The sequence below is a fragment of the Pleuronectes platessa genome, chromosome 1 (assembly GCF_947347685.1).
Source record: "Pleuronectes platessa chromosome 1, fPlePla1.1, whole genome shotgun sequence".
Taxonomy (NCBI): Eukaryota; Metazoa; Chordata; class Actinopteri; order Pleuronectiformes; family Pleuronectidae; genus Pleuronectes; species Pleuronectes platessa.
The window spans coordinates 16,255,061-16,270,826 of NC_070626.1; the positions used below are offsets into that span (position 1 = coordinate 16,255,061).

The 15,766-nt window shown below is 40.4% G+C and overlaps 1 protein-coding gene across 1 annotated transcript in view; it reads left to right on the forward strand.

Moving 5' to 3' along the window:
* Positions 1-15,766, forward strand: part of LOC128442454 (CUB and sushi domain-containing protein 1) — a 289,198-nt gene that overhangs the window by 138,574 nt on the left and 134,858 nt on the right. Inside the window, exons 10-11 of the mRNA XM_053424918.1 lie at positions 13,583-13,686; positions 14,109-14,221. Coding sequence (XP_053280893.1) covers positions 13,583-13,686; positions 14,109-14,221 — 217 coding nt within the window. The remainder of the gene's footprint in view (positions 1-13,582; positions 13,687-14,108; positions 14,222-15,766) is intronic.

Here is a 15,766-nt window from a genome sequence, read left to right on the forward strand (position 1 = left end):
AGATCCCAATTATGAAATGACCAAGGGAAGTGTAGACTCAAACCAAGTTGAGGTCATGAGAGCATTTTTTTTCATGACAAACCTTCTGAACATGCAGTTTTATAGAGTGTTATCTGCTACTGGAGTGGGGCTTAAACCAAATAAACTGAAACTAACGCTGGCATCACATCATGGATGAACAGCACAGTCTGCCTCTAGAGACCATTGAGCTTTGAATGACCTTACCAATATGAATGAAAGGAAGAAAGTGTGTGTCCGGATGCTTAAAAAGACAAACTCAAAATATGGATTCCATTTAGCTCAATAACAAAACAATTCAATGATTCCTCGATTATTGTTTTATTTGTTATGCTTTCAGAAATACTGTGGAATCAAAATAGGTACATTTAAAAAAGTAGCGCAAAGTTTCGTTAAACCTTTGCCGGTAGTGTGTCCTGCCTCTTCTTCTACTCCCCTCTCTCCACTGCTGCTCTCTCTGTCTCCACTCTCTCCCTTTTCTCTCCTCCGAACTCTCTCTGTTTCTCCCAACATTTAATTTCCTTCTTCTCTGCTCCTCTCTTCTCGCCTCTCTACTCATCTATTTTGCACTCTTCCCATCTACTCGGCCCTTTCCGTCATCCTTTTTTCTCCCTTCACTTTGATTCGTCTAAAATGTTAAGTTGGAAAATGGAGAGAGAGAGAGAGAGAGAGAGAGAGAGAGAGAGAGATAACGTGCGAGTGTGAAGGGCTGAATGTCCAAGCAGGTTCTTAACATGTGGCATTGAAGTTTCCTCTAAAGATGGATGGAAATAGAGTCTCCTCTCCTTTGAGTCTCTGAGGACAATGAAGACATATTGATGAGAGGGAACAATTTACCATTTTATTTAAGATTGCAACATGTGGCAGACATGAGTGATCCACAGCTTAACACGTCCTTGAAGAGAAATCAATTTATAAGCTAATCTGTCTTTGAAGAAATCATGACTAATAACCAGGTAATTTACCTTCTGGCACATTTCATGTTTTATGAATAACTTGCTAAATATTGTTAATTATTATGGTTGATGTCAGGTAACAGCCGGCTTGTGGTTTAAAAATAGAAAGATAGAATGTGTTTGATCTGTTTGGTCACCTGCCTGTACATACGTGTGTGTGTATGTGTGCGTGTGTGTGTTAGAAACGCTTCAGGTTTGAGAGCACTTTAAGAATCAGATTATCAGCTACTACAGCTGCTGGCATTTGCAGAATGTCACCATCTACATACATAGAGGGAGAGACAAGGACAGAGACAAACACGAGGATAAAGACACTTATAGACTACAATAGACTGGAATAGACTGGAAGACATGAAAGGAATGTGTCAGTGCTTCTCCTCTACTTATATAATGAACAAACTGTTGTGCCTTTCTAATTTGCTTTTTGAAAATACATAATATGTAATCCTCCTCATTCAGACACTAAGTGGAATGATCCAGCGTTTCATGATACCACATATTTGCATTTTCTTCTTCTGTTAGCATTCACTAATACTGCATTTCCATTGTAATATCAGCATATTTTAAGTATGTTGTCAGTGAGAATGTGCTTAGAATCAGGCGGCTTAGGAACTGAGTAGGTTTACAACTGTAATGAATATTGAGAAGGTTATTCCTTTTCAAGTACTAAACCTTCACTCCACATGGTGCTCCTTTTTTTTCTATTGAACAACAAAAACCCTTACCCAAATAAATTATCATAATTTATCATATGTTTTAATATTATAAGTAAATCAAACATGATTATAAGCTAAACAGTGATAATATCAATCATTTCTAGTGTATTTGTTGAGATTTGATTGTAATATTAACAATTCTGACAAGATCCCTGTCCATGGCTACATAGGCTTACCACAATTTTAAATAACAACCTTTGTCCCAGTGATATAGACTTTCTTTTAAAAGAGCCTGTATTAAACAAGGGCATGTATATGGATGAACAATTACCCTTATCCCAAAATAAATCCAGGTAAAGTCTTCAATATAAAATAAGCATACCAATGTATAGATCTGGGGCATATTTATAGAAATGTCATGAAATGGAATAGAATATTTAAAAAAATTAAAAATTCTCAGTTTCAGTTCACTGGCTGATTTGCAAACTTTGCTGAGCATCATAGTTGCTCTTTGTTTTCTATCAGAGAGCGGATTTCTTTGTCTCTACACATTGCTTAAAGGCCCTTAATTTGTCTGTTGTGAGCCTCCTTCTGAATCACATTCTTCCTTAAGTAGAAGATGTGAGTATTCCCGCTTGAACATTGATCTTTAGTCATGCTTTAATTTGTGCATGTGTGGAAAGAGACAGATGATTAAATACCATGGAGAATACTAAGTGTAAGTCGCCCTGAAAAAAAGATAGTTATATGAGCTTTTTAGTAGACGGTATAGAGAGACTTAGGAAGAGGACAAGATACTAAAATAGAGAAAATTAGCAAGAAATAAATTAAATAACAGTCATCTTTTCTAGATCTTTGTTCTTTTTTTCTGTTAACATTTCTCTGGTTCCATCTCAAACCCCTGCTCTGTCCTTCTTTGTTTTCTCTCTTCTTCTTTCTTCCCCTTGCACCTCGGTCGCCTTCTAACTGACTATTAATCCAGATGACTTCTTTCATCAATAACACGTTACACAAATTGAGACAGAGACAAGTCTTTTCAGCCCAGCATCTCTGCTATTTGTTCCTTCTGTGTGTTTACTTACGTAGACAAGTTTAATTGGCCAATAAGTAAAGTTGGCTGTTGTCATTCTGGTAAGTTCTGAACAAAAGCAGCAAAATCAATATCGCTTGTGCCGGTCTGACAGCCTGTCGGTGAAATGCTGTGATTGTGCTTCAGTGTTTGCCTGTGCTTTTGTACACCCATGTTTGATTGCGTGTATTTTTATCAATGTTTTCTATTTGCCAACTTATTTGCTATACCTTCCAGATGCTGTGTGGGAAAAAAATATTTTGGAGAGTAAACTTTCAACTTTGAAGTGTCGAGGCAAAACTCACAGGAAGAAGGACTTAAAGGGATAGTTCACGGAAAAATTAAAGTTCACTCATTATCTACTCGTCATTGTGATGATGGGTGGGGCGAAGTGTTTGAGTCCACAAAACACTTCCGGAGTCTCGGAAGTAAACTTTGTTGCAGGAGAATCAAATAGAGTTGAAGTAAATGGTGACCTACACTTCAGACGTAATAAAACATCAGAAAAACATAACATGCCTCCATACGGATCGAGTTGTGTCATCCAATTCCGTAAGCCCCGAAACTGTAATAAGACTCGAAACTCGAAATTTACACCATGTTTTAAGCCTAAAGGTCAACCTGAAGTGGCTAAGCTAGCAGACGTAGCCACACGATGGTGTGTCTGAGGGTCCGTGAATGCACCTCCTAGGAAGACATCTGTGGGCTTTTAGGCAAAAAGTATGTTATAACAAAGCTATTAAGAGTCAAATACAACTGTTTGGGACTACGACCAGTTGGATGACACCACACAAGCAGTGTGGAGGCATGTTATGTTTATTACGTCTTCAGAAGGACTCATCATTGATTTCAATTGAATTGGAATCTGCTGCACCTGTTTTGTGGACTCAAACAAACTATGAATTTCATTTTTCGGTGAACAATCCCTTTAACACAGTGGGTGTATCAGTGCATATGTGCGTCTATGCCCCTGCGTGTGTGTCTGTGAGCTGTTTCTGTGTGTATCAGTCATGCCATTCATCAGTATGAAGCAGATTATTTTGTTCGAGTCCGAGCCATGCCTGACTGCTCACACGCACACACCCTGTAACCCATCGTCACACATACCCATTAGGCCTGTAATCACTGCTGTCTTTTTCCTGATGAATACATATTAGCGAGTGTGTGTTTTTCTCGTGTGAGACTGTGTGTGTGTGTGTGTGTCTGGTGGGGGTGCTGGGTCATTTTCATGCATGGATCATCATCGTCATTATAGTGTTGGCAGGACACATTCTGTGACACTCTATCAGATTCTGTTAAATTTTACTTGATACTGAAATTGAGGCCAATCAAGACCAATAAAAGCCTCGGCCAGAATATGGTAAAATTCTGACCGATTCTGCAACAGCACATCTTTTTGTGACATGAGTTCATTACTGCTCAAGCTGTTACTTAACAAAGGCATAATACCCAATATTCTGATAAATAAGGCTATTTTCAGCTTTTTTAGCATAAAGCTATCATTTTCATCATCAGCTGTAAAGCAAACCAGTCCCCTCCTTCTCCCTCACCTGTTATGCATCACTCAGCCACAGACTTAAGGCCTCTGTATGCTTCTCCGAGTCTGTTGCGGAAGGACGGAGTGGACGGACACTTTTTGATTTATAGTTCTACGAGCCTTTTTGTTCCGAAAACAATTCACCGCCAGAACAGTAGTTGGCGCAACGGAAGTCGAGCTTAGAGAAGCCTACCTCATGAGGTATATAGAAGAAGTCCACGCTGGTTTATTTACGTCCTCCCGGCTCCTCACACACAGTGAACGATGACAACAGAAAAAGGATGTTGATGACGCGACAGTTTTGCTGAAATAAAGTGACACCCAGCGGGTCAAAGTGCTTATGTTATCGTGTCTTAACGCAGCGGTTCCCCGGTCTTGTTTCCAAACTGCGTTGCTAATTCAGCAGCTTGAAGCTACACGGAGGCAGCTAGCTCCCCCCAGCTTCCACACACAGTCAGCACGGACACCCGATACTAGCTACTACCAATTGTTTTCTTCTAACCTGACGGTGTTTGAGAAACAGTGTCATGAGAGCCGTGGGATTAAAGTCAGCGGGTTTTTGCGCTGTTTCCACCGCAGTTAGCATGGTGGCTAGCCCGCTAGCCCCGTTATCAAAGTTCGTTATAACCGTATGTGACCGTATACACATGCTGTAAGTGCTCTAACCAGCCACAGTCAGCCGGACAACGCCGCTGGCTTAACACACTTGTCACATTAATCATAGAGTTGTAGTTGTGATTTAGGTTTATTGTGATTTAGGGAATGAAACAGGAATTTAGAGGTCCGGAAATGACGTTCGGCGGAAATTATGTTTTTAGTGGACCAATCACAGCCAAGTGCTATCCGTGGGCTGTCCGCCATTTCGACGTGTAGTTAGAAAACTGAGAGCTGCACGAAAAGCTCTCCGAGGAGCCTCGGAGAGGCACGGAGAGGGGGTTCCACGTTGGAGAAGGCGGTCCTATCTGTCCGTGTCCGTCAAAACGGAGAAGCATACATTGGCCTTTAGCTAATGCAGGGGTACCGACAATACAGAAGCTTATTCGCATACTCAGAAAGTCTGAGTGCATTGATGGGGCTGGTCAGTAAGTCTGGGAAACTGAAGCCTTTGACAGCACTTTTACATGGTGCTTTCTCTGTGGGGCATACTAAGGAAATAGTCAGAAAAAAAAGGTAACATGATGTGTTTGTTTAAACTGAAGTTAAAGGGACATGATGGTGAATTGTGGTTATGACATCGAACAAGCAGACAGAACCACACACCTGATTTTTAATAAACCAGTTTGTTTCTTTTGGTTTTACGGGACCAACTTTTCACCTGAATGTGACCTTTGATCTTCTAAATCTCACTTTGAGTCAGTGTCAGCTGAAGCATGGCTATCTACTCTGACCTTCATAGTGGTGATAATATTCCACTGCAGCCTCACTGTGTCATTTCTGAATCATAACAAATAGCTCACCGAGTTCGTTGTTCACATAGACTGAGCAAAATGCAGAGTAAATAACCATCAGTGTCTGTGGTAATGGACAGACATTCACTGATAGCTGCCCAATTAGCACATTATCTCAGTTCTTTATGCTATTCTGGCTTTTGACTATAATTTGGCAGTCTGACTGACCATAATTTACTGTATTAGCTGAGTCTTTGGCTCTCATTCCTGAACCTAGTGCCTCTCTATCCAAAGGACGTTGTCCATGGTGATGCATGAATGTCCCAATGTCACACCGATTAGTTTTGTACACTGCTCGCTTATAATGGAGATGCTTGGATTGAATTTGTTCCAAAACTGCACTGTAAAATAATCTGCAACGAAGGCTCTTCCAAAAAATCCCCACATTGTCAAAACAAAACTCATCGACCCACAGAGAACTGTGCTCACATATTTTTCTATTGTATCACATGAGAGTTAATAATGCAGCTTCTCCAGAGCTGTCGCGCAGTGGAATGCAGTTTATTTTCCCTAAACTGTCGAGCCAACAGGTCGACGGCACTCTAAGGCGCCGTAACACCTCTGCAACTGAGTTATTTTACCAGACAGCGGCCGTTTATTTTCTTACCACTTGAGGCAAAGGTCACCTCGGGGCAGGATTGCAACACATAAACCTGGCATGTCTGAGTAATTTCAGGGTACAGCCAACAGGCTAGCATCCTCGTCAGTCTATTTTTAACAGAGTGATACTTTATTTATCCCTGGTGGAAAATCACTGGTCAGAGCTTTTAACAGCCCTGAAACACAATTAACATATGAAGTTAAAATGTAGCAAAAATACTGTACAGTATGTGACACTATGTGCAAAACCATTATAACATAGTGAGGTGATAAGTGTTTTGTTGTTAGACTTAAAGAAATCCCTTCATTCTTCTTTCTTGTATCTTTCTTATCACATTTATCCTCTTTCCACCGATTTGAGGTCCCGTCGATGGAGCATCCTGATTGGCTGCATGGGCTACCAGTCATATGTGTCAATCAACACTGCCAGATTTCTACACTGTGCATCACATGCATTATTTGATCAATCTTTTGTTATTTTAGCCCTTCCACTTTTGTCAGAAGAGGAAGACGTTCACATGGCTCTTCAGATGTAAGGAGATATAGTAGTTCAAGGCTGAACTGACCTTTGCTCAGTTGGCTGCCTGAAACATCACACACACACACACATACACACACACACACACACACACACACACACACACACACACACACACACACACACACACACACTCATTCAGAGACCAAAGACATGCAGGTCAGGTAGACTGTAAATGAGTTCTCATAAATCTATGTTAGCCCTGTGATATATTGGCCATTAATAGGGTAGCTCTACCCTCTGGTCATTGCTAGAAGAGACTCTGATAGTAATAACTTGTAAAGAATAGCAATGGATTAATGCTTAAGGCCTCTACACACAGTGAGCAACAAATCCCCCCATATATTTATTTGAATGGCTTTAGATCAGGAACCAGCCACGTAGCATCGGTACAACAGACATCCACTGACCTCTGAAATATGTCATCACAAAGGAAATAACCGTCTGACAACTAATGATTTGACCCGACAGCTAATCTACTCAGGCCAGTGGTGCGAAATTACATTTATAGGTATAGACAAGGAGAGCCAGCCACCTCCTCCTCCTCATCACTCATGTTGATCAAGGTGATTAGTGAGACAACTTGTTTGAGTGACTTCTAGATGATAGATCACAGTGTAAGTTGCTTGTTTATGTGCTACTGCTTCCTCTTGACACTTAGATAGAAAGAGTAAAGGAAAAGTACAGTTTCCACTTGTATCTGCTTACAAGTATAATCATGTTTTAAATATCATCCCTGATCTCAGAACTGTAGAAGCTGAGTGGTGAGAAGCTTGGCTCCCTTTTCTAAAGCGAGCTACTGCTAGTCACATGTCAAAGAGACCAGGGTTGTACATAGTGCGCGTCCTTGAATATCCAAACGATGCTTCTCCCCCCTCTGATTGACAAGTCCCAGCCTTTTGTTAATGAGACGGGGTCGTACACACACCAATGAAAGTGACAGAAATGACAGATGCAACATCTGGCTGTCAACCCAGCTTCTAGAGGTCAGCTGCAGCCACTAGAGGGCAGTAAAAAGGCAATGTCACATCTGACAGTGGCATCGTACTTCTTTGAGCTTGTTAGCGTCTCATGGAGGCTGTTCACTGCTGATCTGAATCAATTGTAAGGATGGGGATGTACACCCAGCGGCTTGGTATGCATCCCACTGCTGTGTTTGTCCCTCGTCCCTTTGCTGCATGGTGTGTATCCGTCGTAAAATCCACTGTGGCTGTGAGACGCAGTGCACTGTAAAGATGATTTATAACGCTCTCTTGAGCTGCAATGAGCAGCAAAAGTGCTTCTGAAATTCTGATTAGATTGTCAGTGAACAGCTCCTGGGAAATGAAGTCAAGAATAAAAAGAAGTGTGCTGATAAAAAAAAAAAAAAAACGAAGCTGTGTTAATATGATTATGTTAATCAATTGAGTAATTTGATAAATTGTGGATTGCAGGCGGTTGGTTTGCTGTAACTGATTACTTTACAAAATTAACTTTCCCAGGCATGAAGGTGTACCGGGGCTATGTCCTCAGATGTGTCGTCAGGTTATTCTGTACTTGTTTATTTGACTGAACGGCCCAAAAGTAATGTATCGGAAAAGATTCCCAAAGTGCCATCGTGGCAGCTCACCAGTGACTCAACCTTGCTGCAAAATGTCAGCAAGGGAATTTTGGTACAATCGGCTTTCAAGACAGTTGTTTCTTCTCTGTACTGTTTCTGACAAGGGGTCACCTCGGTGCTCGTTTTAAACTTTTTCTTGACAGTTTGTGTTTGAGTCAGTGTAGACAAAAATACACTAAAGCTCACAATACTTATGTAAAAATACACCTCACCTAAGCCGGAGTCCCAGTGGAGCAACCGCAGAAGCCTGCCTCTGCCCCTTGAATTGTGGTATTAGAGTTTGTTATTAGTGTGACATTATCAATGTGGACAGGAAGTACAAACTAATGAAAAAAAAATTGGAGACAAAAGACAACATTATCTTACCCTCTGCTTAGTCTCTGGACCATTCAAGCTTGTCATCATCAGGGGTGTGCACTTTACTGACACTGTGATTATATTATTTTTATATATTTTCTGGGGAGTTATTGTTAAAATTACATCAAGTCTCATGTCAGTTGGATAACGATTTGCATTCCTCCTCAGCACATACTTGCATTACACCATCACTACACTCTTGACTCAAGTAATTCAATTTGTGAATTTGCCGTTCAGTTGTAAAATCATGTGCAAACGCAGCATTCTGCCATGTCTTCAAAAGCTGTGCTGGGTAAATGCCGTAACTCTATTAAAGAAAGCATTTATTTTGCAGCAATTGCTACATTTACAGCTGGTCAGATGATTGGTCGAGCAAATCTGACTGTTTGGTGTTCGGTTGTAAATCACTGTGGTGTCTGAAAAATAGCTTGTTTGTTGTAGTATTGTTGGCTGTGATAGTAATAAGGATGTTGGCGGTATACTGCCCCCAAGATTGAAATTAAACATATACCCATGAGTGCTACCCTTGGCAGGGATCACCTCAGCTAATTATGTACTTCAAATGGCTGACTAAACATAATTCATTAGATGTGTGCAGTGTTTACTTTTTAACAGGGCCCAAATCAAATCTTATTTTTTTAAGGGGAACAGGGCTGCACACCTACAGGGTAAGAACATGTGGGCAGGGTGGTTGCTTTCTGACCAGGTGGTCGGTCGGTGTGTTGGTTGGTTGATATGTCAGTAGGTCGGGAGGTAATGGGGTATAGACTGATAAAAGTAGATCACGGTTTCCATATTTGTATTTATTTAATGACTTTACTCCACTGCTACTCAGCAGAGACTCAGCACGGGGGGATTCAGGAACTTTTCCACCCAATTACAGCTGTTTGTTCTCTTGCACTATTCTGACTTAAGGTCATAACAGCAAGGGCAATCTCAGCAGACACAAGGCAGTTTTTCAGTTTCAAGTTCCTTGCTGAGCGATGACCTTTCATCGTTCAGCTGTAGATAGACTGAAGACTTCATTTCAGTGCACTGTACTTGAGGTGTTTATAAGTCTCTTGTTGATTGGCAATAACAGCCACTATATGTCTTCGATCGTTTGCCATAAGCGGCACAAATCTGCTTAGAATTTAGGATCAGCGGAAGAGAGAGATTATTATCAGTTCACTCCTCGGATGTGGCCGTGCCCTGAGGAGACCCTCAAATTCACAGCGCTACAACTTTACTGTGTAACGAACTGAAGACATTTCACTGTATAGCTTTGGATTGCTCAGTGCTCTTAACAATGTTTAAATGGCCTATTGCGCTGCTCCAAGCTGCTCTGCTGCTTACTAATGATCTCAAAGTGATAACGCTTCACTTATCTCTTTGAAGTGCAGCCACAGAGCATCCTCCCTCAAACTCTAACACTCTTCTTTTGTTTCTGTTCTTGACCACGAGAACACACAATTCCGTGGTCGTCAAAGAGAAACACTGCTTGTTTCAATTAATAATCTGCAAAGGACTACATTACCCTTTTTGTCCTTTTTCTCTTTCTGTCGTAGATTCTTTCCCATCTTTGTTTCTCTCTTTGCATAAAAAAATAAAATAGAGAACCTAATCTAATGCAGTTTGGGGTTGCAGGCTGCTCTTAATGTCTTTCTAAATGGGCTCATTTGGATCTACTGAACAGCACTGAGCCTCTTGCTAATGACCTTAGTGTGAAAACGCTTCAGTTCCTTCCTTTAAGTCTGCCGCTACTATGCAATCTGCCTGGAGTGTCTAGACACACAGTCAAACGGCACTCACACATTCAGTGAAACAGGCATGCCTATCGTCCCGCTTCAGTTAAGGCAGAAATTCGTGAGAAAAGCTCCTCCTATAGATGAGCAGACACACACATACGCCGACGCACACACACGCACACAATTACGCTTGGTTGCACAGAAAACCATAGTCTGTTTCTCGTTCTGTTCTGCTTCGCTCCCTTTCTTTAGTTGCTGTCACTGTACAGTCTTAACAACAACCTGCACCTCTCACACACAAACACACGGGAAGCGTGCAACAGCATATTCTACAGTGTGTACAGTGTATTTGCCATGTTTCAGATTCCCTCGATTTGCACTGCAGTCAAAACAGTGATGGTCAGATTTACAGGTCAGACTTCTTTCATTAAAAGGGATACAAGCATGTTGATGAGAGGGAGATTGTAGTTTGGAAGCTGCTGTGAGTGACGTGGGTTTTGCAGCTTTTATGTGACTGTTCCCGCAGAGATAATCACTGCTGCATGCAAATTAAGTCTTAATAAAAACATTTGGTGATGTGCAAAAATGTCTGTAAATAAAGAAGACACCCAAATTACAACAACAATTCTCTATTTTCTATAAATGGGCACTGCCTTGCATAGTGTCTGTGTTGGGGGGGGGAGGTAATTGCAGACTTTGTTGTGACTCATCGTCTTTTAAATCAGTTTTTTAACAAATACTTTCACTGATGTTTGAAAATCACAAAATGATGTGTGTGTCCTCCTGCTGCCTTTGTAGCTGCAACACCACTGTGGACGGCTTAAATCCTCTGTTTTTACAAACAGGGTTAAAAAAACGTCCAAAGATTTCAACAGATGATGATGTATCCTTTTAAAAACAACAGATAACCTTATTGTCTCCTTAACCATCAGACACAGTGAAACAGATAATACAAAAACACATCAGCCAAAGAAGCACAATGGTTTATTAATGCTGCCTGTGATTTGCCGGTAGCCAGGAGAGATACCTCACCACGTTGTTTTCATCCTTTCCCCCATTATCTTTTAGCCTTTGTGGAGAGACTAAACATGGCCAGAGGCTGCAACATTGAGTGTATGATAAGATACTTAAGCATTTTAGTATCTATCTTATATTTATTGAGCCAAATTTAGAATTTGAGTTTTACATTATTTGAACATTTTTATTTTTGTACAAAACGTGACCAGAGCTTTGTAGAACTGATGTTTGCTTGATTAAACAGTTTTATCACCAGCAATTGTGATTTGCAATGTGATTGATCCTCATCCACTATATCACATGTTAATGTCTGAGATCAGCCCTGTTTTTTTTTGTACAGGTTTTCCTTAATGCAACCGAAATCCAACATCATCCATTCTGTCAGGGTTATGATCCACTGCCAGTTAGAGTGGACAGGCAGCAAATAACGGACAGCCAGAAAGATGCCATGCAGTAGATTGGTATTCCTGTGATGTGTGCGTGCCGCCACAGCCATGAACGTGACTTTATAAGGAAGGCGTTTTACAACAGAAGGGTGTGTTTGCATTGGGCAGTCTGCGCAGCTCGTGATTTGTGTGTCTGTGAATACAAAGGAGCCACGCCGCCAAATAGAAGCGAGGCAAAGTGATTTCAGAGTTTATTTTCTTTCTCTCTACTTTCCTCCATTTACGATGGATTATTTTTGGAACAGCAATATGTCATTGTCAAGTTAATTGTTATACCTTTGGAAAAGCAGCTGTAATTAAATGAGATGATGGTCACAGCCAAGAACACAAGTAGCCTCTCTCATGCTAATGGTATTATTAGTATTTGTGTGATGGGATACTTGGGCTTCGTAGCCCAAGCGGACATGATCACAACCTCATCCATCACCCATAGTTTGCTTTTTTTCTACAAGCATTATTGAATGATCCACACCAATGAATGATCCAGGTACGATGGATGGCAATTATGTTGAATAACAGATTATTTACAAAAATCAAATTCTTTAGAGGGAAACTAGAAACTTAGACGATGTATTTGTCTTTCATTGAACATTTATTTCCTGGTTTATTTCCCTTTTTCTGAAGGACTCAAACCAGTTGCAAGATGTCATAAAACGTGATTAAGTGTGATCAGGCCAAACATATCGTCTATGAATGTAATGAATGCATTTTAGATTCTCTGAATGTAAAACAGATAAGTATGTATTGACCGAGGAAAGCACTTTATTTCCAGGTCTTTGTGATGTTGTACTTTGTTGGCCAGCTAATAACTCGCCCCTCTCATAGGTCCACGTGTGTTCCAACTCTTTTTAATGATTTCCCAGTTGGTGTATTATATGTGACATATCTGGGATCACGCCCAGTATTTCTGTGTTTGATGATGCTCTCGGTTTTCATCCGTTTCCAAAATCAATGCTGTCTATTCCAAGCTTTAATGAGAATATACATTTACAGCCAGTGGAATGTATGGCTGAGTTTGGAAGTGGAAGAACCCGGTTCAGCCAGAGTGTCAGTGTAGCACCTTTGTTCCCCATTGTCAGGATGAGCCGGGTTCTGCAAAGGCAGTATAAAACTTGGGACTTGTTGTGACTGGGATAATAGAAGCTATTTTCTGCTCCAAAATGAGTTTCCACTGTGCCGTAATTGAGTCTGACTTCATGGCATAAAGTCAGACTTAATTACAGGAGTCACGAGGTCACGAGGTTGGCAGAGGCTGTCAGTCCTTTCAAGAAGGGTGGGTTTTATTGTTTGTAGAATTCTGGTTTATAATGAATGTGTTTGTTTATTGCTATTAACATCATATAGGAACGTTCACTACTCGAGAGGCCGCTCTTTGTGAAACAGAATTTCCGAATTAAATGCTAGGCTTTCAAATATCCCCAGTGATATAATCAGTGTGGTTTCTATTGCTGGAAATTGTAAAGGGCGGAAAAGCATGAGTACATCGCCACAGGAACAGATAATGAATCTCTCAGTGATCTTTCTGTTTCGCTTTTGTCCGTGTCCTCATCTCTCTGCATGTCTGCGTTTATAACTGTGTGATTGCTGTCATTTTTATGTTTTGTTTTCTTTAGGTGATAAAGCTGTCATTTGAAGAGTTTGACCTGGAAAGAGGATATGACACACTAACGGTGGGCGACGGAGGAAAGATAGGAGACACTCGGAGGGTTCTCTATGTGTAAGCACCACTCATGTTCTCACCTGTAATGTAGAGGAAGTCTGTGTCTCACCTGCTTTTTCTGCAATGAAAGATGAGACTGTAAATTTAGTTTTAAATATAATAATAGTGATCAGGATCATACAGTAATTACTAATAGTATTTATTCATAAAGTGATATATTTTTATTTATATGAATACTCTGTTATTCATTGATCAATAGTAATGTAGTAGTATTTAGTTATCAACAGTAATATACTGTTGTGTAATCATCAATATTAATATAGTGCTATTTTATTATTGATATTCAGATAATGTTATTCAATTATTAGCATCAACTTTGATATAGTGTTATATATAGTGTTATAATGCTTTATAACTGTTTGTGTTAATCTGTGTGTTTGTGTGTGTGTGTCTGTGTGTGTGTTTGTGTGTGTGTGTAGACTCACTGGCTCCAGTGTTCCTGACCTCATAGTCAGCTTGTCCAATCAGATGTGGCTGCATCTGCAGTCTGACGACACCATCGGCTCAGCGGGGTTTAAGGCGGTCTATGAAGGTATGGCTTCCCTTACAATGAACACAACAACTTCCAATACAACTTCTCAGTCACGCTCGTCTTTGCTTGTGTCAGAAACACACACAGAGATACACAAAGACAGAGACGCACACACAGACCTACTGTACACACTCACATAATGGAGTGTGAAAGTCACAGCGTTGCTGACGAGGGGATTCAATAGCAAACACAAGTGTTTATGTCTGCCCTTGTGGATACATGTGGGTGTGTGTGCGACTGTGCATTACCACAAGGTAATAGATGAATTATGAGTCAATCAGTTGATCGTTTTGCTTGGTTATTTCTTATATTACGCCAAAGCTGACACCGATAGAGAGATAAAGATGGTGACAGTCACAGTGAATGAAGGTGATAGGGGGAGATAGTGATGCTCGAACTATATACTCATTGTTCTGAACAGTCAATTCAGTATATTTAGACATCTGATCGCTTGCTACATCTTACCATGTCAATGCAGCTCTTTAAATGGAATTGAACTGGTACTGAACTAAATGGATTTCACTAGAGACACAGGTTGAGACATGTAGAGGGAGAAAGGTAATACAAGTAGAGGAAGAAAAAGAGAGAAAACAAGAAATTGACTGTTACAGAGACAAAATGACAAATTGAGTGAGAAGAAATGGACTCTGTCTCAGAGACACCAAGGCAGTGTGAGAGCAGAGGAGAGATTGAGTTGTGCTCTTGATTTAGGTTTGTCTGATTCAGTGTTGTCCAGGGTCACACCTTATTTACTCATAGCTCCATATGTGAGTCGACCGGAGGTCTATTAATTCCTTCAGAAGTTGGACAAGTGTACTGAGGTAACTGGACTTGTTTGTGGTTCTTGAAGTCAATTAACCTCTTATCCAAGAGACTCCTTGAGTTCTAACTGACTAATAGGAGGTTTCAGGTATTTAACCTCTGTGGGTTTGTACCTGTGTTGACAGTCGTTATGTCAAACAGACAGGTTGTTGAACCCAGTTGGATGTCAGGGTCGTTGGGGTCCTCTTGGTCAAGGCAAAAATACTCACATTTGGCCAGAGAAGACATGGTTTGAGTGACAGAAGCCAACTTTGTCAACCTGGAATCCACCAGGAGGTGGTTTGTTACACACAGAGGTTAAATACCTGAAACCTCCCACTGTCAGTGAGAACTAAAGGAGCCTCTTGGATGGGAGCTGAAACGTCTTCAATAAACACAAGCAAGTGCAGCTGCCTACATGCACTTCTGAAGATACCATGACCTGGATGTTCTTGTTAGGCCAATTTGACACATCAATAATGTTATTTTGCAAAAAAATTTTTTTTCATATTATTAAATTTCGTTAATGTGGTAGACTTGATAGTTAAATTCTTATACTTAATCTATATATGTATATATATATAAATATATACAATATATAAATATTGATAATAAGATACTCTACATAAATGTTTTAACCACCAATCTTTTTTGTCCTTTTATTGCTTCAGCAGAAATTTATACAAAATCGTGCAAAACTGAAAAAAATGTACCTTTCTTCCACTGCTGCAGTCGCGTCTTTAT